Source organism: Gobio gobio (assembly GCF_949357685.1).
Source record: "Gobio gobio genome assembly, chromosome: 4".
Taxonomy (NCBI): Eukaryota; Metazoa; Chordata; class Actinopteri; order Cypriniformes; family Gobionidae; genus Gobio; species Gobio gobio.
This window is the reverse complement of record NC_137100.1, coordinates 62,971,542-62,997,089: the sequence shown is the minus strand read 5'-3', so window position 1 is coordinate 62,997,089 and position 25,548 is coordinate 62,971,542. Positions and strand designations below refer to the sequence as shown.

Below are 25,548 nucleotides of genomic sequence, written 5' to 3'. Positions count from 1 at the left end.
ACGCATGTGCTTAAAAAGCCTCAAAGTGCTTGAACCCCGTTATTTGCTGCTTGCTATTTTTACATTTGAAATTTTTCAGTGTGAACACGCAAATGTATTGTAAAAGTGTAATTTATTCCTGTGATCAAAGCTGAATTTTCAGCATCATTACTCCAGTCTTCAGTGTCACATGAATGGGAAAAACACTAAAAGTGGCTGTCCAGTTAGTTGTCGTGCATGATGAGTTTACATAATATCAGGGTAAAAATCTCAATTCAAAATGTTTATTGAAACACTTTTTGGCCAGAAATACAAGTATTTCCTTTATCAAAAACTAATAATATTACATGAATTATTCTTCATAGAGAGTTGCTCAGTGTAAATTCTGTTAATACATTAGAACATTTTTTTTTTAATATTACATCCTCTTTAAATGGCATTGCAAATTATAAACTACCCAAAGAATTGATAAATAAAAAAGTGAAGCAAACTTTAAAAGAATCAGTGTATTCTGTCATACAGAGCATGAATGTATGGAGTAAGAAAAGAAAAACATTCAAAAATGCTTTTTTTATGTACAGAGACAGTATGTGTGCTGATCATTTGATTATGTGTTGTCACTTAAATGGCATTATCAAAAACAAATCTCTCTGTCAACAGCAGTGCCACACTCTTAAAAACAAAGGTTCTTTATTGGCATCGATGGCTCCATGTAGAATCTGTAACATCCATGGAACCTGGAATTTTTTTTTTTTTTTATCATTTTAAAATGTTCTCTTAACACTAAGAAAAAAAGTATATTTTTAAGAACTGTTGACTGAAAGGTTCTTTGTGCAACCAAAAATGGTTCTTCTATCTGGCATCACTGTGAAAAGTGATTCCCTTTGGAAGCTTTATTTTTAAGAGTGCAAGGTGTTATAATTTGAGAATTGTTTCGGATGCAGATATGATAACAGAGCTGATCAGAAGATTTCAGAAGTAAATTTTCCATGCATTTTCTCCATAGACATTGTTAAACAAGGACCAATCACTTGTTAAACAAGTGAGCCAATCTGGACCTGAAAGAAAGCTTTACAGAAAAATATACAGTCACTTCATACAGCATACATCTTCTTTATGGACATTATCAATGGTATTTTGCTTCTGGAACCCTACAGCTTTGCTCTTTTGATGTAGCGATCTAGGTACATTGTACCCGAATACACTCTCAGAAAAAAAGTTACAGTGGAGGTACAATTTTGTTCCTTGGGGAACAAAACGTATAACTGTACGTTTAAAGGTACACAATTGGTCCTTAGGGTACAATTATACCATTTTTTTCCCTCTACTTAGGTATGCAAGTTCGGTCCTAGAGAGCCGCTGTCTTGTAGAGTTTGGCTCCAACCCTGAAAGACGTCTACAGAAGCTCTTATTGAGAATTAACAGAGGTTTATATGTTAATGGTCACAGTTATGGTGATCAGTGTTTCATTTAGTTGGCCAGTTTGACTCTTGGCTTTTTATGTGAGTTTGTGGTTTTTGTAACAGTGTTAACAAAACACATAATCTGTTCGAATCAAAAGAAGCCATAAACAAAAATTACTTGCAGTTGATAACTCATCACTGACTAGAAATTTTCTTAATTATATTCACCATCAATACTTTCTTTCCACAGATCTGACATTCTGAATTTTGATTTTTAAATACATTCTAGGGGGAAAAAAGTTCAGACGCACACAGATGTCAAGAATCAGCATATGAATCTCAACAATGGTGACATACTTAATGCTGCAATGCATGCTGGGAGTCATGAGTTTTATACTGTGGTGGCTTAGTAGGGTTGGAGCTAAACTCTGCAGGACATCAGCTCTCTAGGACCGAACTTGCCCTGATTTAGAGGTACAAAAATGTACCCTTAAGGGCACCATCCCAGTGACGAGTTTGAGAGTGTATGAATAGCTGAATATATGCATGACTGCAGTTTTGATGTCAATAATTTGTTAAAATCTGGGTAAAACCAAGATGTCATGATGAATAACATTAATGCTCAAGTTAAATCGTTAAAAATACAGTTTAAAAAATCAGTTTCTTCATGTTGGTGATCTGTAAGAGAAAAATCACACTTAAGAACGAACATACTGTACTGTGCAAGAAGACAAGTCCATTTAAATCATGATCTATCTTTAAACCTATTCCAAGATGTTCACAGAGATTATGACAAAAAGATCCCTTGTTTCCACAATCGTACATGTTGGCCATGTTTATTGAGGCATCACCAGTTTTGGAAAGAAAGCTGGTAACATCAATCCTCTCGGTTCATTTTTGCAACGTGGTGTTCTTTTGGTCAAAGTAAGGTACTGAAGTACCAGAGCGGTTTCACGTTCTCTGAGTTCTCGCTGGAGATTTTGTTGAGTTGTGTAGGTTGTCCTGCGGGTTAGTTAAGGGACCTCAGACTGGTCAGTTGGAGGTATCCGAGTGAACGCTGTTTGCTCCCTCTATAGGAGACGTCACAGAAGATGGAGTGACGGCATCATGCCAGCCACCGTTACCCTAGAAAGAGACACAGAAAAGACCATTTTAGAGGTGTAATTAAAGTCAGAGTGGAAACATTAGCTGCTATTGATTTTTGAGAGTAAGATCAGATAAAGCGCTCTGTTTGTATCCATTTGCCATGGTGAAACAAAACCCAGCTTAAACCAGTCTAACCATGTCCAGGATGGTCTATTCATATGGTTTTAGAAGGACACTTAGGCCCTGTTTACACCTGGTATTAAGATGCGTTAAGAATTCGTCTCTTTTGTCCACTTGTAAACACTTCTGTCCTGATTTATTTGACGGGAGGGTCTATGGGCCGGTAAATGTATGTTTTTCTTTTTTAGATCTTTCTATCTAATGGACGAAAAAACCTCATGCGATTTACATGTGAATGCGTTTCTGCTCTGACAGCTGCAAGACCAGCCGAACGCAGTGAGTGTGTGTTAGAAATCAGGGATGATGAGAGAACATTGAGCTTGGTACGTTTTTCATCTTCAAACCAAACTTGTGTCTTCAGCCGACAAAGTTTGAATCCCGTCTGGCTAGAGTGCTTCTCGTAATGTCGACGCATTAGCTCAGTAGGAGGAGAGTAGACAGTCTTCCGTGGCTGTTTGAAAGCATTCGACCACATGAGCGTTTACACTAGGAAAGCAATCCGGTCGAATGCGTTTTCGACTACCTCTGGAAGTGGTCGAAAGGGTGTTTTTTGCTAGTTTCAGCCCGACGCAGATAGCAAATGCACTCGCACGCATCTGTTTAGTTCAGTTCAGTTCAGTTTTTTTATAGAGCACATTTAAAAACGGCCTCAGGCTGACAAAAGTGCTGTAGGCCTACACATAAAAACATAGCAAATAGTAACTAGAATCACAGATAAAATTGACAAGAAAAAAAACAGTCCAAGACAAAATACTTATGCACTAAAAGCAACAGAAAATAAATACGTTTTAAGACATGACTTGAACTCAGACAGAGAGGAAGTCGATCTGATTTACAGTGGAAGCCTGTTCCACAGTGTGGGGCCTGCCACTTCAAAAGCTCGGTTGCCCCTTGATTTTAACCGTGTTCTAGGTATCTGAAGGAGAAGTTTTATTTCAGATCTAAGACTTGTTGGTGAATATAAATGAAGTAAATCCGACAGATAAGAGGGCGCCAAATCATGTAAAGATTTATATACCAATAATACAATTTTATATTCAATTCTGTAATTTATTGGAAACCAATGGAGGGATCTCAAAAGGGGGGTGGCATGATCAAATTTCCGCTTTCCCTTCAGGAATTTAGCTGCGGCATTTTGAACAACCTGCAGGCGCGATGTCTGGGATTTTGATATACCAAAATAAAGTGAGTTGCAGTAGTCCAGGTGCGCGGTGATAAGAGCATGGATCGCAGTCTCCAACGAGCGCTTGGGAAGATAGGATTTAATTTTTGCCAGGGAGCGAAGATAGAAAAGCTAGATCCAATGACACTACTAATCTGTTTATCAAATTGAAGGGAACTATCTAATATCACACCTAAATTCCGTACTTGGGAAGAGATAGATAAATCTAGAGAACTAAGGTCAAGATCGTGTTTTGGCCTAGTTTCTGAAGGGTAAAAAACAACAACTTCTGTTTTTTCTGTTCGCTCATGGGCGTGGTGGTCTGAAGTAGGAGGAGAGTAGATGGTCTTTTGGGGTTCTTTGAGTTTAAACACATTCGATCACATGAGCACAACTGGCTTTTAAAGGGAATGGGAGATGAGACTCTGATTGGTTTATTGCACGTTACGCCCAAAACACACCCATTAAAGGGTTAGTTCACCCAAAAATGAAAATTCTGTCATTAATGACTTACCCTCATGTTGTTCGACACCCGTAAGACCTCCGTTCATCTTCGGAACACAAATTAAGATATTTTAGTTGAAATCCGATAGCTCAGAAAGTTGAGCCATCGGCCTCAATTGGCACAATGGCACTTTACACTCTCAAGACCCATAAAAGGTACTAAAGACGTCGTTACAAAGTCCATCTCACTACAGTGGTTCTACAATAACTTTATGAATCGGCGAGAATTAGTTTTTGTGCGCAAAGAAACTAAATAACGACTTATATAGTGATGACGATTTCAAAACACGGCATCATGAAGCTTCGAAGCGGTATGAAACAGTGAGTCGATTCATGACTCGGATCGTGTGTCAAACTGCTGAAATCACGTGACTTTGGCAATCCAAACACTGAATCGACTCACTGATTCATAACGCTTCGAAGCTTCATGATGCTGTGTTTTGAAATCGGTCATCACTATATAAGTCGTTATTTAGTTTTTTTTTTGCGCACAACTATTCTCATTGCTTCATAAAGTTATTGTAGGACCACCGTAGTGAGATGGACTTTGTAACGACGTCTTTAGTGCCTTTTATGGGTCTTGAGAGTGTAAAGTGCATTGTGCCAATGGAGGCCTTTCTGAGTCATCGGATTTCAACTAAAATATCTTCATTTGTGTTCCAAAGATGAACGGAGGTCTGACGGGTGTCGAACGACATGAAGGTGAGTAATTAATGACAGAATTTTCATTTTTGGGTGAACTAACCCTTTAAGAGACTAGGTACAACCCTTTTGGACCATGCGCCTGGCACGCAGATCATTTTTCCCATCATTATATTAGTAAAACTGGATTTGGACATGCCCTAAGCACTTAGATCAGGGGTCTCCAAACTCGGTTCTGGAGGGCCACTGTCCTGCAGAGTTTAGTTCCAGCCCCAAATAAACATACCTGAACCAGCTAATCAGTGTCTTACTAGGCCCAAGTAAGACACTGATTAGCTGGTTCAGGTGTTTTAATTGGGGTTGGGGTTATTGGGGTTTAACAGTGGACCGAGTTTGGAGACCCCTGACTTAGATCGTTAAAATAGGGCCCAATTAGTCACTTTTTTAGGACGTAACGCAATATTGTAATTCATTTATTTTTAAAAGTAGCTTTCCCCAACAGTGTTTGTTTGTTTGTTGTCACAGTGAGAAAAAGACTTACTTGTGTAAATAAAAATAAGATACATATTGACTAATTTAATTAATTGATTGATTTCATTTCATTCTTCAGCTATGTATAAACATTCAAGTCAATATGTTATTTTTTGTTATATTTAGTCAGTCTAACTCAACATTTGTTATACGTATCTAGGCTGAAAAGAGTCAACTGCAACACTAGCTAGATTGGGTACTTGGGTACAATTTTAAAATGTTGTTATTTTTATTATTATTGTTGTTGTTGTTATTTACACTGGCAGATTTTTCCCCCACTTATTTCCCACACATTCCACTACTTGTTTATACTATAAAAATCCTGGAGTCATTACTACAAAAATCTGTCAGACAAAATAAATTGGTATTAACAAGCCTTGTATTAACCATTCTCAAATATCCTATGCAGTACTATATACATCTCTCTCATTTCAAGGATTTTTTTATATTTTAACTGTAAAACAAGACTTAAAAAACAATTTGGAAATCGTTGTTTTTGTAATGGGAAGGTTGTGTAAATGTTAAGAGTGTCTATGACATCTCAAGCTATTCGTCCTGCCCTTAACTTCTCTTTGCGATATGGTTATGGATGAAAATTTTCCTCTCGCATTAGTATTAGGCTTTTTTTCCTGGACGTGGCTGCCTCAACAGATAAATGAACCTTTAACGCTGTGACTCCATTATAAAGCGTGTCTTATCAAACCTCATCTGGGAAGATGCTATTCACATCTGTACAAAGCTGCAGGCAATTCCAGTTTCATATTTTATTATAGTGATAAGGAAATGGACTGCAAATTCGCTCAGAGAGAGAGAGAGAGAGAGAGAGAGAGAGAGAGAGTGTGTGGTTCAATAAGAAGGCAGATATATACTGCCAAGAGCCGTGCATGTCGTTGTGTTATTAGATGCATTTTGGAAAATGGAAATGGAACGCATTTGCTTTCTATCCCAGCAAACAGCCCTGTGTGCGGATATTAATATGAATCCATACGTTTATCTTTGCCTTTTCACAGAAGCAGCATCACCTCTCCCTGTCTTAATCTCGCCTGTCGTCTTTGTCGGCTCATGGAGCGACGGTTTGATCATACAACGTCTTTCTGAATGACTCCAGGAGACCTGCTGTGAAGAGATTATTCCTTCCCCACCACATGAGATGGTGTGTGTGTGTGTGTGTGTTGCATATGTGTGTCAGGGATATTCAGACCCTAAAGCACATTTACACTAGAGCTTTAGCTGCAGATTTAAGTCTGTTTGACTTTGGTTTGTTTAGTTAAAAATGTCCAAGCGTCTGCATTTGCCTACTTGCACAGAATGTATTAAATATTTTACTTAAAATAACACACTTACGTTCATGCCATGAGGGCTGTAAAGTGGGTTTCCACGCAGACCATCGCTGTAACCCAACGACTGACCGATGGCGTGACGTATGGAGTCTCCCTGCGGAGAGAGAAGGAGAGGACAGGAGATCATAAATGGTGAGAAATAATGAAGGACTGGCTGTGATATTATTGGTATTCTAGACATGTCATATATATATTCAAATGTTTGAGGTTAGTAGGACATATTAGATTGATTGAAAGTGACTGTAAAGACAGTTCTAAGAATCCTCAAAAGAAAGAAATTCCACAAAGTGAACTGTTTTCAATATTGATAATAATCATAAATGTTTCAGCAGAAAATCATCATATTAGAATGATTTCTGAAGGATCATGTGACACTGAAGACTGGAGTAATAATGCTGAAAATTCAGCTTTGATCACAGGAATAAATTACATTTTAACATATAATCAAATTGTCAAATCAAACAGTTATTTTAAATTGTAATCATATTTTACAATATTACTGTATTTTTTATCAAATGCAGCCATGGTGACCAGAAGATACATTTAAGTAATATTATGTTGTACGTTATTTTCAGGGCTTGACATTAAAAGAACACGCCACTTTTTTTGAAAATAGGCTCATTTTCCAACTCCCCTATAGTTGAACAGTTGAGTTTTACCGTTTTCGAATCCATTCAGCCGATCTCCGGGTCTGGCGGTAGCACTTTTAGCATAGCTTAGCATAGATCATTGAATCTGATTAGACCATTAGCATCTCGCTCAAAAATGACCAAAGACTTTCAATATTTTTCCTGTTTAAAACTTGCCTCTTCTGTAGTTACATCATGTACTAAGACATTGTGTAAAATTTTCTAGGCCGATATGGCCAGGAACTATACTCTCATTCCTGTGTAATAATCAAGGAACTGCCATCCCATGAGTGCAGTGGCGCAATGATATTACACAGCACTGAAAATGGGCTAACATCCGTCAACATAACCAACGTGACAACCTGCTTACACAGGGAACGTGCTAGCTGGGGACTATTTTCAGGCGTTGCGTAATATCATTGCGCATGACATCACATCGGCCTAGAAAATCGCCCTTTTCATTTTCCATCATTCTTAGTACACGATGTAACTACAGAAGAGTCAAGTTTTAAATAGGAAAAATATCCAAAGTCTTTGGTCATTTTCTGAGCGAGATGTTAACGGTCTAATCAGATTCAATGAACTATGCTAAGCTATGCTAAAAGTGCCACCGCCAGACACAGAGATCGGCTGAATGGATTCGAAAATGGTAAAACTCAACTGTTTAACTCTAGGGGAGTTGGAAAAGTGTTCCTTTAACACCCACAAACGTGCGCACACATAAAGCCGCCTCTCAGAACTAAATTGGGTTTGTATTACACACAAAATAACGTTGTCTTGGCGAGTATTCACATAAACACAATCACTTATGTTTTTGAGAAAGGAAACGCATGTGTAACAGTGTAATGGATCTGTGCGCCAGGTCTTAAAGTGACAGCAGCCTAATATACCGGCTGCCAAATTATGAGATAATATTAAAACATCTATATGGCAGTTTTCCCTCATGGTATCGATGTCAATTGTGGCCAGTGAAAATGCAGAGTGGCTAGTAACTTTGGAAAACCACAATGTCTGGTGAGCAAAAAACACCTGGTTATTTTATATACTGTGCTCTTGCACACCTGCTATAGTCTCACACTAATGTCTGCTTTCAGCTGCAGTGTGTGTGATACCTGTGTCTGTCCTGGGCCGGAGACCTGGGCTGGCTGGTATGAACCGTTCAGGCCGGACATGCTCATAAACATGTCTCCTGAACTTGGCAAACTATACGACCCTGAAGAACCTGCAGAGAGACGGAGAGGAGGAGGAAAATGCTCAGTGAATTTTTCTTGTATATAATGTTTGCATGTTAACCCTACTGTTTCATATTACTGTATCACATTTCTAAGACCTGCAAATTATTAACATGATCAAAACTTTGTGAAAAGCCTGTCGCACACAATCTACTTCATGCCTTATGTCATCCGATACATTTTTAGCAAGTAAAAGACCTTTTAGTGTAATTGTAAAAAACGTCCACGTTCAGCTCGTGGTTCACTTTGCTGTGAAATCTTTTCATTTCATTTCATTTTCATTTCAATACTTTATTCATCCCCAAGGGGCAATTAACAAGGCCACGTAGAGTAACACACAGTCACTATCATAAAATAGTCATACAATAGACATATAACACTGTGCACAAGTGCAAATATATTAAAACAAGTCCAAACATATATAAAGGAATAAATACGTTAATATATATGTATATATATGCAATTAAAAAATCACTGCATGGTGAACTTGATGGTGCTTAAAGACGGCTGTAAATTTAAAAGCTGCACCGATTTTGGAACAAAGGTTGCCCTCCTCCTTTGTGTCCTACAGCCCGGACAACAGAATATATTTTATTATCTTAAAGAATATATTTTATTAGGGCCCGAGCACCGATGGTGTGAGGACCCTATTGTAATTGCTCAGCCTGTTATTATTCTTCTCCGAAATGTATCGCATTTTTGAGGGCCTAAACATGCTCGAAAACTCATGAAACTTTGCACACTCGTCAAAAGTGGTTTCAGAAAAGTGCGTGGCAAAATGGCTCGATAGCACCAGCAACAAAATTTCAATTAAGCGCTGTTTGAGCTACTTTTCACGTACAAGTATGACATTCAGTACACACATGTAACAGCCCAATACCTTGAATTTTCTCTTCAACATTTTAGCTTTTTGCCATTTCCAGACGTTGCACTTTGACAAACTCCTCCTAGAGATTTAATCAGATCAACATCATATTTGCACATTCTAATCCAAAGGCCTTAGCGATGTTAAATTGCGAAGATCTTGAGTTTTCCCTGAAGTGTCCGTGGCGGCCTCACAAAGTTCGATGTTTCGCCATAAAACAGGAAGTTGTTGTAACGCATACAATTTCCGATCTGCCCCAAACTTCACGTTTTATTAGAGTCCTGACCTGAAGACATCTACATGCCAATATTCAGTTAATCATAGCGCCACCTGTGGGCAACAGGAAATCTACACTGCGATTAACTCCCAGAAACTCATTTAAATATGCGATGAAGTCCAAAACATGCTAGAAACACATTAAATCAAGCAACACTTGGCTTGTAACTCTTGTAACTCACTTGTAACTCAGGCATACAGTGTACGATATGCCCCAGACTTCACATGTTTGATAATAGTCCTGACCTGAAGACATCTACACGGCAATATTCAGCTATAGTCAAAGTGCCACCTGCTGGCAGAAGGAAGTGTGGCACATTAAAATGACTTTGTGTAACCCCTACTGTTCGAACCGCCCGCTCCAAGCGGGACTCGAACCCGGGTCCGCCGGCATTAGCATCGGACGCTCTAACAAGGAGGCTAAAGGCTGCAACATCTAGTGTCAGTCGCTAGAGCGTCTCTTGAGATCAGAGGAGTGAGGTTCACTCGCACAGCAACTACTAGTTGGCATTTGCTGTATTTCTCCTATATTTACTCACTTTTTCACTATTCGCTGTTTTCCTGAAGCCGGTGGCCCCGGGTGCGAGGGTCCTTTCATCGCTGCTTGCAGCTTTAATTTTGTTATTAAAATTTCTAGATGAACACTTACTGGACTGAAGCAACTTTTTGCATTGTATGGTTTTTAAAGGGGTGATGAATTTAGAAATCAACTTTCCTTTGAGCCTTTGGTATATAAAAGTTCATCGTGATATAAGAATATCCTGCAAGTTTCAGAGCTGAAAACGTCCTTGTTAGTCTAAGAAAAGCTTTTATAGACACCAGGCCCAGAAAACGAGAGATCTCACAATATGTCGACCACTGACGTCATCGAATGCTGAAACGCCGCCTCAAGCCCGCCCACCGACTCGTGGAGCTAAACATGCCGGTTCCAGCTCACGTGCGCAAGATATTGCGCGTTTGTTCGCTTCATTTCACCGCGGAATTGATTGTAAACAAGATATAGGTCGAGACTGGATTTACAGACTGGATATTGAGATTAAAACACAATGTTGCTTCTATGTTGGATCCAACAGGAACGGTGCAACACACTTATGTGAGTAAAACATGTTTTTATATGTGTTAGTATTGTGCATTGTTACAGATCGTTTGAAATCTATTGATTACATACCTTAGCACGCGGTCACAGGCTGGAGAAGGTGTTATTGGTTCATTCGTGATCAGACTCGGACTTGTAACGCCAGTGCTCGCAAAGCCCAAAGTCCCGGGGCTATGTGTTTTTCAGACGGGCTATCACTGGCCTGCCGCAGGCCATTCTTGCGTGCGCGCGTGTGTGTGTGCGGTTCGCGGTTATATTCACTGATGATCGGGCCGACCAAGTAATACAGAAATAACATTCCAGTCAATCGCGGGTGGATGAGAGATGAATCATTGTGTTTGTTTAATAAAGATATTTTTCGAATCTTATCCAATCCTAGCCGTGGGCGTTTACCTCCAAGTCTTCAGTGCGGCACGCCCATCAAAACCGACCGTTTCTTCAGAGAGCCTCAAAACCATAGCCTATTACTTATTCATTATGATGTCTTTGAATGTAAAAACCACGCGAACGACATAAGTTGACCTCAGTATAAAAAATTTTGAAAAGCCAGTTCATGACACCTTTAAAAATACTAAGATTTGATAATAAAACAAAGCATATAAGTACACCTTACTATTGTTGTGAAATATAGAGTGTCAACTATATGGATTTTTGGCGATATAAATATCAACATCTGCACCAAATTGCATGTTTTGAACGACATTGGTGTTTTTTCTATATCCTTGATTATGAGCTCCATACTCTCACTATATCATACTATATGAGCCACAAAAGCCTGATGTATCAAATATGATACTCATAAAAAAAAAACACATTTATTTTTTTTGTCTAAAGTTTCAATAAAGTGTTCCATTTAAAACAGACAAAAGCTTGTCAGGCTTTACAGGGTTAGAATAATTATCCAAATTGATACTTTTTGGGGTAACTGCATAGGCACATACACAAATGAACACAGAGACAGAGGAAGTTCACTGTAACTATCATCACAGGAAGTGTCTTCAAGTCGCCGTACCAGTGAACATGTTGTTTAACAGATTGTTTTTATCTTCTGCTCCGTCCAGCTGAAAGTCTTCATCTTTCATCTGAAAACCTGTAGAGAAATCAGAACAGAATCCATTTAAACTCTTAAATTACATTTTCGAGACCAAATAATTAGACAATCTACTGTATATAGGGGAAAGCGGGGCACAGTTTTTTACGCAAGTGAATGTTTCACAGGGGTTTCTTTTCTATGTAGACATAAACCTTATGTGCTGGCTATGAAAAAGCTATCAAATATTTCTGCTGTTACTGTCTAGGAATACAGTTCATTTAACACTATAGAAGGCCATGTTGTCACAGTGGGCTATTTAAGTAATTTACCTGTTGATGATTGGCAATTAATTTAAGGATACCCCTGATTTGGGCAACAAATGTTTATATTTGAAACCAACATGCAAAACTACAACTAGAGAAAACAAGTCTTTGTGCAAGTAGAGTCAAAACATTAGGGATAACTAGCCCCGGTGGTCTCATCCATAGTGTGTGTGTGTGTGTGTGTGTGTGTGTGTGTGTGTGTGTGTGTGTGTGTGTGTGTGTGTGTGTGTGTGTGTGTGTGTGTGTGTGTGTGTGTGTGTGTGTGTGTGCGTGTGTGTGTGTGTGTGTGTGTGTGTGTGTGTGTGTGTACCAGAGCTGGGCGTTGCGGGCGAGTTGGTCTGGCTGTTCTGCACAGCGGCCGCCACAGCCTGAGTCGCAGTCACTGCGGTCTTCGCTGCGTACAGATTCGCCTCTTCCTGGAACTTACCAATGTTTTTCTTATAGCGAATACGTTTATTACCAAACCAATTAGACACCTGAGATAGAGAGAAAAAGAGGCAAATGGGGATGAATCTATGTTATATTATTTATATAAATATTATAATTTTTTTACCCCAAAATCAGAGAGAAAAAGAGGCAAATGGGGATGAATCTATGTTATATTATATATATAAATATTATATTTTTTTTACCCCAAAATCAAAAGGACAAAAAAAATAAAAGAAATTATACACTACCATTCAAAAGTTTGAGGTTGTTATGATTTTTTTTTAAATGCTTTTGACCAAAAAAGTCTCTTTTGCTCACCACGGCTGCATTTATTTGATCAAAAATACGTTAAAATTTGTGAAATATTATTACAAATTAAAAGAACTGTTTTCTATGTGAATATATTTTAAAATGTAATTTATTTCTGAGATCAAAGCAGAATTTTCAGCATCATTACTCCAGTCTTCAGTGTCACATGATCCTTCAGAAATCATTCTAATGTGATTTGCTGCTCAGTTATTATTGGTGCTTATTAATAATATTTATTAAAAGTACAGTTTTGCTGCTATATTTTACATTTTAAAACATATTCAAGTAGAAAAGTCATTTGAAATGTTTGACTGTTTTTCTGATTAAATAAATGCAGCCTTGAAGAACATAAAAAAACATTAAAGAATCATTTAATTAATCTTTTAATTATTTCAAGCTTTTGACCAGTAGTAGAGAAAGTAGCCTCTTTAAACACCATTAACATTTTTTATTTAAAATTAAACACATTTTCCCCCATAATGAAAAAAAAGCTCACCCAGACACATTCTTGACAGTTTTTATGACATTTACCTATGTCACATTTATAGAATTCATAAAAAACATGTTTTTCATTGCATAGTCCAATGAAATATATGCTGCAAACAAAACAATCACAGGTTCTTCTATAGAAAACATGTTTATATGTGTTTTACAGCGACTGTTATTCTCATGGGGTTGTAAATGGACCAACCTTTTTTTTTTCAAAAGAACATTAATGTTGCAACAAACCCAGACATATTAAACATCCACCCCGAGCAATAGCTCCTTCATAAAAGATCTCCAAACAGGTTTTAAACTGCCAATGGGAGGCGGAATAACTGAAGAGGCGCTATAAAAACGCCTCGCTGATGTCATAATCTCGGGAGCCAATAAAAGACAGCCAGAAGACATGATCCAAGTGCAAAAAGGCATGTAAGTGTTCCAGGTGGTGAGTAAATGTATGCATTGTCTTATGGCCGCACGAACACTTCCGGTGCGGTCTGTAAAGAAGGAGTGCAGCTGCTGCACTGGATGAGTGATGTAGTTTGATGTATCGTTTGTTTCAGCACACAGAGACACGGCTGCCACTGCAACCAACATCGACAGACAACACAGCGGACGGACGGATGCTTTAGTGACATACCTGTGACACAGTGATGGTGCTTCCCTTCCCCTAAGGGCACAAAAAGAAGGGGCTTTTTTTTACAGTTACATCCGTTACACAAACAACACCCGCTCCCATTAAACAGGCTGAATAAAGGATAGACGTTCATCATAATGTGTGCAACAGTCGGCCTCTGGAAGTAAGAATGCCATTCAGAGTGATCATGTTTTAAACTGAGGGTGTTATTCTACGCTGAAAAGAAATTTGGTGTAGGATTTACTTCGAAACTATTTTCGCTCACTCAGAAATTGCTAGTCAATTTTTAGATATAATTACAAAGAAACTGCACGTAACACATTGGTTTAATGTAAAACATACCCTGATAATCTTTATTTACAACTTTGAAAAATCACAGCTGTGTGATTTCTACTAAACAATATTGTTTCTAATTTCAGAATTTCCAGTAAAGAACTACATTACCCACAATCCTGAAGTAATAACCTAAAAACTATTAATAAACATTTATTGATTAAAAATAAAATATAAATATTCGATGTAAAAAAGGATTTTAAGTTGAAGTACTAAAATTACTGAAATAAACTAAAACTGAAATAAAAAAAACTACTGAAAATACACATGCAAAATTACTACGAATTTAACTAAAATTAAAAATAATAATTCAAAATATTAATGGAAATGGAAGCTTGTTTCTGCTACTGAATAAAAAATAAAAAAGGTAATTGCAACTTTTTTTCTCAATTGCAAGTGCACATTCTTCTCTGAATTGCGTGAAATAAACTCACATTTGTATGTTATAGTCAGAATTGTGAGATAAAAAGTCGCAATTATTTTTTTAATTGTTTTATTCCGCGGCGGAAACAAGCTTCCATAAATGGAAACTATAATAGTATATAAATAATCAAAAAATAACAGTTCATTTATGTGTCATTTAGGGGTGGATTTATCTAAAACAAAATTGTGTAAGTAGACTTCATGATTTGGATTTCTATGTGTCCAAAAGTACTGATTACTGATAAGTTCAGTAAACAGAGTGGAATATACAATTCTGCACATATATCTCTATAGTTGACTTTCTTGTTGAAGTTGAAACTAACTAGCTACCTACTTAACGTTAACATGGGGAATTGTCTCATTGGAGCATAACAGTCAGTAGTTGTGTTTTCTGATAAGACGCAACCACCAAATGAATTGATTAAATTGTTGGTCCCACTTTATATGAAGTGTCTTTAACTACTAGTATGTACTAACATTTGATGTGAAGGTGATTTCAACTTTGTAAAAAGTGATCACGTCCTCGTTGAGCTCGTAAATACAACTTGCATGCTGGGAGCACCTACTTGTATGTGACCACTTTCATTGTCAGTTAGGAACCTGGATGTGCTCTTTCTAGCATTTTTCCATCTTGAAATTATATCTAAATTACGACATATGCTCTAAATGACAAATGCTGAACAGTTAGTTCATAGATTATTGTAATGCTCTACTGGGTGGTTGCCCTGCTCGCCTAATAAACAAACTCCAGCTGGTCCAAAACCAGTTCTTACTAGAACCACATTAGCCCGTTTCTGTCAACAATGCACTGGCTCCCTATTAAACATTGCATACATTTTACAATCTTGCTTATTACTTCCAAAGCACTAAATGGTTTAGCTCCCCAGTACTTGAGCGAGCTCGTAACACATTATACTCCATCACATACTCCAAGCACTGCTACAAGCTAAAGATAGAGGGTCACTTTTCCAACTCTGACCCTCGACGCATGTGGCAGGGCATTCAGGCTATCAGTGACTACAAACCCACCCACTCCACCCCCGCAGCCACTGATGTCAACTTCCTGAACGAGCTAAATTACTTTTATGCTCGTTTTGAAAGAGACAACAGAGAAACTGCCACCAAGCTCAAACCCTCAGCTGACCCCCCACCAATCACGCTCTCCTCCACAGATGTCTGCAAGGCACTGAGCCGGATCAGCGCGCACAAGGCTGCTGGACCAGACAACATCCCTGGACGTGTGCTCAGGGCATGTGCGGAGCAGCTCGCTGGGGTTTTTACAGACATTTTCAACCTGTCTCTCGCCCAAGCAGCTGTACCATCATGCTTTAAACGCACTTCCATTGTGCCAGTGCCGAAACACTCCAGCCCGAGGTGCCCTAATGACTACCGCCCTGTAGCACTCACACCCATCATTATGAAGTGCTTTGAGCGGCTGGTCCTGGAACACCTAAAAGACTCTCTACCATCCACATTGGACTCACACCAGTTTGCCTACCGCAGCAATAGGAGCACAGAGGATGCCGTTTCCATGGCACTGCACTCTGTGCTCACCCATCTGGACCATAAGAACACGTATGCACGCATGCTGTTTGTTGACTTCAGCTCCGCATTCAACACTGTCATCCCATCCAAGTTAATAGCCAAACTTGGAGACCTGGGCATCAACACTTCAATGTGTAACTGGATTTTGGACTTCCTAACTGACAGACCCCAGAATGTTCGTTCAGGATTCACCTGCTCCACATCCATCACTCTTAACACTGGTGTACCACAGGGCTGTGTGCTAAGTCCGTTTCTCTACTCCCTCTTCACCGCCGACTGCAAGCCTGTGTATGGATCTAATTCTATCGTCAAGTTTGCGGACGACACTACGGTGATCGGGCTCATCAGCAACAACGATGAGACTGCCTACAGGGAGGAGATCCAGCACCTGGCCACATGGTGCGCTGATAATAACCTGCTCCTCAACACCACCAAAACGAAGGAGCTCATCGTGGACTTCAGGAAGGAGTCAAGAGGCACACACGACACCATCCACATCAATGGAATGGCTGTTGAGCGTGTCTCCAGTTTCAAGTTCCTGGGGATCCACATCTCGGCGGACATGTCGTGGACGACCAACACCTCCAGCCTGGTCAAGAAGGCTCACCAGCGCCTCTTCTTCCTGAGGACACTGAGGAAGAATCAGCTCTCCTCGGCTATCCTGGTGAACTTCTATCGCTGCGCAATAGAAAGCATCCTGACCAACTGTGTGGCAGTGTGGTATGGGAGCTGCTCTGTTGCGGAGCGCAAGGCACTGCAGCGGGTGGTGAAAACTGCCCAGCGCATCACAGGGACTCCACTACCTGCCATCGAGCACATCCAGAGGAAACGCTGTCTGCATCGAGCTCGCAGCATCCTCAAGGACTCCTCTCACCCAGCCCACAGACTGTTTTCTCTCCTGCCCTCCGGCAGGCGTTTCAGGATCCACCGGACCAGGACCAGCAGACTAAAGAACAGTTTTTTCCCCAGAGCTGTCTCTTTATTGAACTCAAACCCCCGTTGATCCACTTCCCTCATAAACTGCTAACTCTCCTACCTCACATCTTCCTTCACTTTGTTATTTGCACTACCGACTGTTTATCACAGTAACAACTGTTTACATATGCATCTTGCACTGCCATATCTTAACTGGATTATGCTCATTTGCACTGCCGACTGTATTTATAGTACCAATGTTTACATTTGCATTTTTGCACTGTACTTCTAAATGTAATATGCAACCACTTTCCACTGCACTTTACACTTTTTTTTTTTTCCGGATAGCTCTGTCCATAATTTATTGCACTACCCTAATCCACTGCTATTCCTCATATTAGCCTAACATATTATTGTATACCTCTATCTGTAAAATTCTGTTTATAGTAATAGCCATCTGTATATTGTATTCATAGTACATATTCACCTGTAAATTCTGTTTATAGTAATAGCCATCTGTATATTTATTCACTGTACATATTCACCTGTAAATTCAGTTCTGTTTATAGTAATAACGTCTCTCTATTTATACATATTTATACATATTCAGTACATATCCATGTCCTGCACTTACGCATCCATTGTATATCCTGCACTTGCTGCTATTGCACTTCTGGTTAGACCTAAACTGCATTTCGTTGCCTTGTACTTGTACTTGTGTAATGACAATAAAGTTGAATCTAATCTAATCTAATCACATCTACTGCGATCTTCAGGCCAGTTGATAACACCGAGAATATAGAAATCAACTGCAGGTGGTCGATCCCTTTCCTATTTAGCACCCAAACTCTGGAACAGTCTTCCTAGCATTGTTCGGGAAGCAGACACACTCTGTCAGTTTAAATCTAGACTGAAAACACATCTCTTTAACCTGGCATAGTCATATGCAGTGTTGGGGAAAGTTACTTTGAAAAGTAATGCATTACAATATTGCGTTACTCCCTTAAAAAGTAACTAATTGAGTTACTTAGTTACTTTTTAAGAAAAGTAATGCGTTACATTACTTTTTCTGGGCTGGGCTTGTTTTTGTTTTTGTTTTTGTTTTTTTTTATAAAAAAAAAAGTAATATTTTTGTGCAACGGTAAAGACCTCTTCATACCAAAATTGAAATAATAAGCCCCAGGCTGAGGTAAAAATGCAAATTCACGCATGAACAGTAGAGGGCGCAGCTCTGCTGCCATTCTGGATAATGCTAGAATAGGATGCAGTAGGAAAAAGTTTTACCAGTAAAAACAAAAAATCTAGTAATTTTCATCATCAAAGGACAGTAGCAAGACATTGGTAAATTAAATATAAAGGTAGATTAAATGCATAAAAATAGTTGTTTTATTTAACATTTAATTATTCGAGGCTTGCATAGTATTCTGATTTTGCATTTGACTGATTTTATTCATTTTGAGGAGTACTGAATCTTTATTGTGCAAGTGAGATAAATAAATGCTCACATTTAGTCTAGAACTACGATAACCATCATGTTCACACACACACCTCTGCACTCAACATGGGGGCAGGAGAGCCGGCAGTCAAATTAATTTTTAAATTTTTTGAAAAAGTAACTCAGATATTTTGTTGTAAATTTGAAAAGTAATGCGTTACTTTACTAGTTACTAGGAAAAAGTAATATTATTAATTATTATTAGTAATTAATATTATTATTAGTAATATTATTTACTCAAGTTACTTGTAATGCGTTACCCCCAACACTGGTCATATGACTATCACATTTCTATGATTCATATCCGTTAAAGGATTGTTAGGCTGCATAAATTAGGTCAGCCGGAACCAGGAACACTTCCTGTAACACCCGATGTACTCGTTTACATCGTAAGAAGAAAGGCATCTTTGGTAATGTTAGTCTCTCTGTTTATCCCAAGGTTACTGTAGTCAGCCGGATCCGAGCCGCATCCAGATCAGATGGTGGACCTGGGCCTAGACACAACCACAACGCTTCCCTGATGTGTCAGCAGAGATCCTGTCATTTAGACTCTCCCCTGTGAAGGCCAATGCCATCCAGTGGCACTGATCCTCAACAAGCCCGTCCCCGGGTGATGACTCTTAGCTTCAACCAGATGGAACCGGACAAATATTCTGAATGTTCCGATCCAATCTGATTTCTGACCTGAAATGTTTGTCTGAATCATCATCATCATACACTGTTCGTTCATTGGCCAGAGGAGACTGAGCAACTGAGCTTTGTTTCTCCCAAGGTTTTTTTTCTCCATTCTGTCACTGATGGAGTTTTGGTTCCTTGCCGCCACCGCCGCCTTAGCCTGGATGCCAGCCGAACTTAGCCCCGCCCACAACATTTTTACTCGGGCAGTTCGGTCTGGACTTTCTCCGTAGAGAAGTAATTATGCCTGAACAGAAACTGTTCAGACCAATGAAATTGTCAGGACGGGCTTTAGACGATGATGGACAGATGATCAACATTAACGTAATCATCCACGTCATCAAAGGCACTTGGGTTGAGTTTGTTCTAATCCTAAACGGAGAACTTGTTCGTATATGCATTCACCTTCACTATTTCTCTCAGAAATGATGATCGTGTAGGGAAGTACTCGTGTATCCTTAAATTCTTTTTTTTACATCACCGGCAAAGCTCGTCTTTTTCTTCTAACGTTACTTATTCCAGCGTGCGTGCAGACAGGGTTGCCAAGTTTTTACAACAAAACCCGCACAATTGCTAACGTTCCTCAAAACTAGCCAAAAACAAGCCCAATAGCTTTCCAGGGGGGGGTTCTCCGGGAAAAAAAGGCATTTGGGGGGTAAAATATGTGTTATTTTGGCAGGGCTGGCAGCTAAAATTTGCATTCCTGGGTTTGTATATCACATAATTGGGGTCGCTTCAACCCGCGGACTTGGCAACACAGTGCAGTTGAGTTCTGTTGACATTTGACAACTAACGTTATGCGTCGCTCCGTTGCTCTGATTGGTTGTAGGTCTATCCAATTGAGGTCTTTCCTGGTTCGGTTGAAACACGCCCCATAATCACAGCCCAACGGAGCAGATCAGACTCATATTCTGACTAGAATTGAGTATGACGACGTCAGGCTACCGTCGCCTCTGTCGCCTTTGGCTTTTGGCTTGCTGAGTTGGGGACACTAAATATTCAGCTATATTACTGATCCACCTGCATTGACACTATATGATAATTGAACTGAGCTGGAAAATGACATCACTGTTTTCTCCAGAGCGAAACAAATTTTTGTTGCCATCACTGTAAAGCTTTGAAACAATCTGTATTGTAAAATGCACTATATAAATAAAGGTGACTTGACTAGTAGGTAAAGACACCTAATATAAACTGGGACCAAATCGTTTGCAATTCTTTATGGTTTAAGTAACTCACAACAGTACATTTACCAAATTTTCGGAAGTTTTTATAATAAAAAAACGACTTGCCTATCTTAATTCGAGCAGCCGAGTCTGTAGCCATTTTCACAAAACATCTTAAGACACATCTTTTCCAGCAGCCCCTGACCAATAAAGACTAGCACTTAACTATTCCATTCATTTTTCTGTTTGTTTGTTTATTTAATTAAAAATTAAAACTATGTACAATGTGTATTCCGCTAGATTAACTGAGACTTGTTACAGCACTTACATGCTGTTGCCCCTTGTTTGTTTAATTGCCTCTATTGCTCTCCTCATTTGTAAGTCGCTTTGGATAAAAGCGTCTGCTAAATGATCAAATTATTATAAATGTAAATGTAAGAAAGCAATGGGAAAAATACTTCCAGGATCCGTGCTGCAGAAACCTGTGTGTTGCGCTCTAAATCACTTCACGCTCATTTCCAGATGTTAGCTTTGCTGTGCTTCTTCACATGTATTTTGAGCCAAATTCTCTGCACCTTCACAGTGTCACAGACCACCTCTAACAAATTTGTTAGTGATTTTGCTCAGATTGTGAATAAAATCTCCTCTTGTTTCACAGCTGAAGGCTCGTGTGCGCAGTATCGTCCGAGAACTGGACACTCACCTGTGACACTGTGATGGCACACTTCTTCGCCAGCTCCTCTTTGGCCTCCTCGCTGGGATACGGGTTACTGAGGTGAGAGTAGAAATACTCGTTCAAAATCTCTGTCGCCTGCTTGCTAAAGTTGCGCCTTTTCCTCCTGGAGAAGTATAAAACAGAAAAAAGAAATCATTGGTGTTGTTAGATCCTGAACCATTTCAATATCTTTACATACTTAAGGTTATTAAAGTGTGATTTTCACTAGCAACACCACCGAATCGCATACATAATCATTGTTTTCAAAGGTTTAGCTGGTTAGCATGGTGTAATGACACCCTGCTGGTAGATGCTGTAACTACACCCAAATACATAAAGTACTGTATTATTGAATGTAGGTTATTTTATCAGGACCCTGGGCCGATTCTCACCACTATTCACGGGCCGGGCCCTTGATCAAGCATTTGTGTTTTCTTAATCATTACTTTATTAGCCTAATTAGGTGGGCAGAAAGCTGTGCCATAGTCAGAAATAATATATATATTTTTAGCAAAGTAAAAAACTAATACTACAACAAAATTGCACAAGTCGATCAGGATTAGTCAAAAAATGCGTGTTAAACTCACAGCACACGCAGTGATGAAGCGCGCAGAACCGCTCTGAGACGCCAGTCATGAGCTGCTCACGTGAACTTTTAATGTTAAGCTTTGCTTAACTATTTCTTTTCATTTCGAATTGTTTCGTTTAAAGGTAGACATTTCAAGCTTTCTATACACACATTTCTCATATCTGTGAGGCAAGTAGCCTGCTGAGTTTTGCTTTATTTATGAGAAGCGCTCCAGTTCATGTTTAATGAAAGTGATCGCTCCAGCACCTCCATATCACGATTGTTGTCTGCTATAGACTATTTGCTTCTTATTTATTAAACCCAGGCAATTGGCAGATGAAACATCGATTAAAATTAAGATACAATTTATACAAAATGAAATGCACTTTAAAGAAAGGCTTTCTACAAAACAAAACTTAATGAAGTGGTCAAAATCATTTCTGACCCACTCGCATCTTTGCACTTTTCATAATCAGATGAAATTTTAAAATAACATTATAATATTTAAACTAGGGCTGTCAAAAGATTAATCGCGATTAATCGCATCCAAAATAAAAGTTTGTGTTTACATAATATATGTGTGTGAACTCTGTTAATTATTATTCATATATAAATACACACACAAGCATGTATATATTTAAGAAAAAAATATTATTTTTATATATAAAACATTTATATTTATATATATTATAGATTATATAAATGTATATACAGTATATACATGCAAATATTTCTTAAATATATACATGAATGTGTGTGTATTTATATATAAATAATAATTAACAGAGTACACACACATATATTATGTAAACACAAACTTTTATTTTGGATGCGATTAATCGCGATTAGTCTTTTGACAGCCCTAATTTAAACATAAATATGAAACAAAATACATTGTTTAATGGCTACAACAAGTATAGTATGCTACAGTACTGATAAATATCATGTCTGAGCAGGATTTGAGCGAACGTCATTTTACCGGTGAGCGGTTCATGAATGGAGCGCTGAAATAGAGCGGATTATTGAGCTGAGCGTCACAGCGGTCCGCTTCGCTCAGTACAGGCTCGTTCTCGTCAAAACGTCCACGTATTAAACAATGGTCGGGTTTAAACAGGCTCATGATTACAGTTAATGTGTCTGGCCGGGCCGGGCTCGGACACAACGGGCTTGGGTAGAGTCGGGCTTGATTTTTTTAACCCCATCTAAGCTCTACCCTGTAAAGCCTGACATATGAAATAATAGTCTGAAAAATCTCATTTTTTTAAATGGAAAATCTAAAAAAACAAGTTGCATATGTATTTTTGGTATGTGCACTTATACAGTGTACTTACCTAAGAACGTACTGGCGTAAAATAAGGGACTACATGGGTTAAGTTTAGGTTTAGGAGTAGGTTTAGGGTTAGTACCCAGGTATTGTAATTACTATAATAGTATGTACATGGGGAACAGGACTGTAAAATAAAGTGCTATCGTGTTTTTTTTGTTGAGTATCATATTTGATACATCATTTTATGGCTCATATGATATAGTGAGAACATAGATTTCATACTTGAGGAGCAAAACTTAGTAAACATATTAATTTGGTGCAGTTGCTGATATTTAAATGGACAAAAGTAAGATGAAATTCTGATGCCTGTAAAGTAAATCAATGAGATCTTTATTACATTAAAGCAGATACTTGCATAAATTCCATTTAAATATCGGTCGTCACTCTTTATCTGACAATAATATGTTTTATAAGATGGTTTATATATGTTTTAAATGCTTAGTTTTATTATCAAAGCATAGTATTTTTTAAACATATGATGCCATGCACTGATGATTGAGAGATGAACAAATAAACAAAGTTTCACAAAGTTTTGATCTTGACTTAGCAATTTGCGTATGAAATGTGATACAGTAGGCTTTACAGGGTTAAATAAATAAATGGCGCTAGATTACTTCTGCCCTTAGCAGCCACTCTCTCACTCTCTTTATGAGGTCATCACTGAGCCCACCAATCGCTGTCTGCTTCATTTGCATTCATTTGAATAATTCGAATGAATCATTTGAATAATTCTCTGATGAGCAGACTTATGCATAATTTACTCTTAGCTTTAAGTAACTCGTGCCCTTGCAAGCCAACCGGAACTAATTGGCAAATTTCCTGTGCCCACCCAGCTTAATCTTCTGGCAGTTTAAGCTCAGTTCTCCAGAGGATTCACAAGACCTTAAAATATTACCACATCACCCACTCATTCACACATGCCACGCTTTCAGCACATCGAGTACAATGAGAAACATACCCACACTAGCAAAAACACCTACATGTGCAAAAACACAGACACACCACCAATAATCATTTTTCTTTATTAAAGCAAATGCTTTATTTTCCAAAGTAAGTTACAGTGCATTATTAGTAGGACAGTTTCTCTGGGGCAAATTGAAAATGAGTTGGCCCACCCTTTCCAGCTATAATAGCTTCAAATCTTCTGGGAAGGCTTTCCACAAGGTTTAGGAGTGTGTTTATGGGAATTTTAGACCATTCTTCTAGAAGCGCATTTGTGAGGTCAGGCACTGATGTTGGACGAGAAGGCCTGGCTCTCAATCTCCACTCTAATTCATCCCAAAGCTGTTCTATCAGGTTGAGGTCAGGACTCTGTGCAGGACAGTCAAGTTCCTCCACACCAAACTCGCTCATCCATGTCTTTATGGGCCGACGCTTTGTGCACTGGTCAGTCATGTTGGAACAGGAAGGGGCCGTCCCAAAACTGTTCCCACAAAGGTGGGAGCATGAAATTGTCCAAAAGGTCTTGGTATGGTGAAGCACTAAGAGTTCCTTTTACTGGAACTAAGGGGCCAAGCCCAACCCCTGAAAAACAACCCCCACACCATAATCCCCCCTCCACCAAACTTTACACTTGGCACAATGCAGTCAGGCAAGTCCCGTTCTCCTGGCAACCGCCAAACCCAGACTCATCCATCCGATTGCCAGACAAAGAAGCGTGTTCTAGAGTCCAGTGGCGGCACGCTTTACCCCACTGCATCCGGCGCTTTGCATTGCACTTGATGTAAGGCTTGGATGAGCTGCTCGGCCATGGAAACCCATTCCATGAAGCTCTACACACTGTTCTTGAGCTAATCTGAAGGCCACACGAAGTTTGGAGGTCTGTAGCTGTTGACTCTGCAGAAAGTTGGCGACTTGCACTGTGACCCTCAGCATGCGCTGACCCCGCTCTGTGATTTTACATGGCCTACCACTTCATGGCTGAGTTGCTGTTGTTCCCGATTCCTTCCACTTTGTTATAATCCCACTAACAGTTGAGCATGGAATATTTAGTAGTGAGGAAATTTCACGAATGGACTTATTGCACAGGTGGCAACCTAACACTGTACCACGCTTGAGTTCACTGAGCTCCTGAGAGCGACCCATTCTTCCACAAAAGTTTGTAGAAGCGTCGGCCGTGGAAGTGATTGGAACACCTGAATTCAATGATTTGGAGGGTGTCCCAATACTTTTGGCAATATAGAGTATGTGTATGTGTCACTAGTTTTAATGCTTTTGCGTTCCCTCGCAATTATATAGATTAGATTA

The 25,548-nt window shown here is 39.0% G+C and overlaps 1 protein-coding gene across 2 annotated transcripts in view; it reads right to left on the bottom strand.

Moving 5' to 3' along the window:
* Window positions 1–242: 242 nt before the first annotated feature.
* pbx3a (pre-B-cell leukemia homeobox 3a) overlaps window positions 243–25,548 on the bottom strand; it is an 83,140-nt gene continuing 57,834 nt past the window's right edge. The window contains exons 5-11 of one of the 2 annotated variants that reach the window (XM_079814377.1): window positions 21,395–21,530; window positions 14,143–14,172; window positions 12,592–12,757; window positions 11,938–12,015; window positions 8,569–8,678; window positions 6,832–6,921; window positions 251–2,507 (exon numbers count right to left, since the gene is read on the bottom strand). In XM_079814377.1, the coding sequence (XP_079670503.1) occupies window positions 2,415–2,507; window positions 6,832–6,921; window positions 8,569–8,678; window positions 11,938–12,015; window positions 12,592–12,757; window positions 14,143–14,172; window positions 21,395–21,530 (703 nt within the window). In that variant the 3' untranslated portion in view covers window positions 251–2,414. Of the gene's footprint in view, window positions 2,508–6,831; window positions 6,922–8,568; window positions 8,679–11,937; window positions 12,016–12,591; window positions 12,758–14,142; window positions 14,173–21,394; window positions 21,531–25,548 lie in introns of both variants that reach the window. The other variant, XM_079814378.1, reaches the window with a different exon arrangement.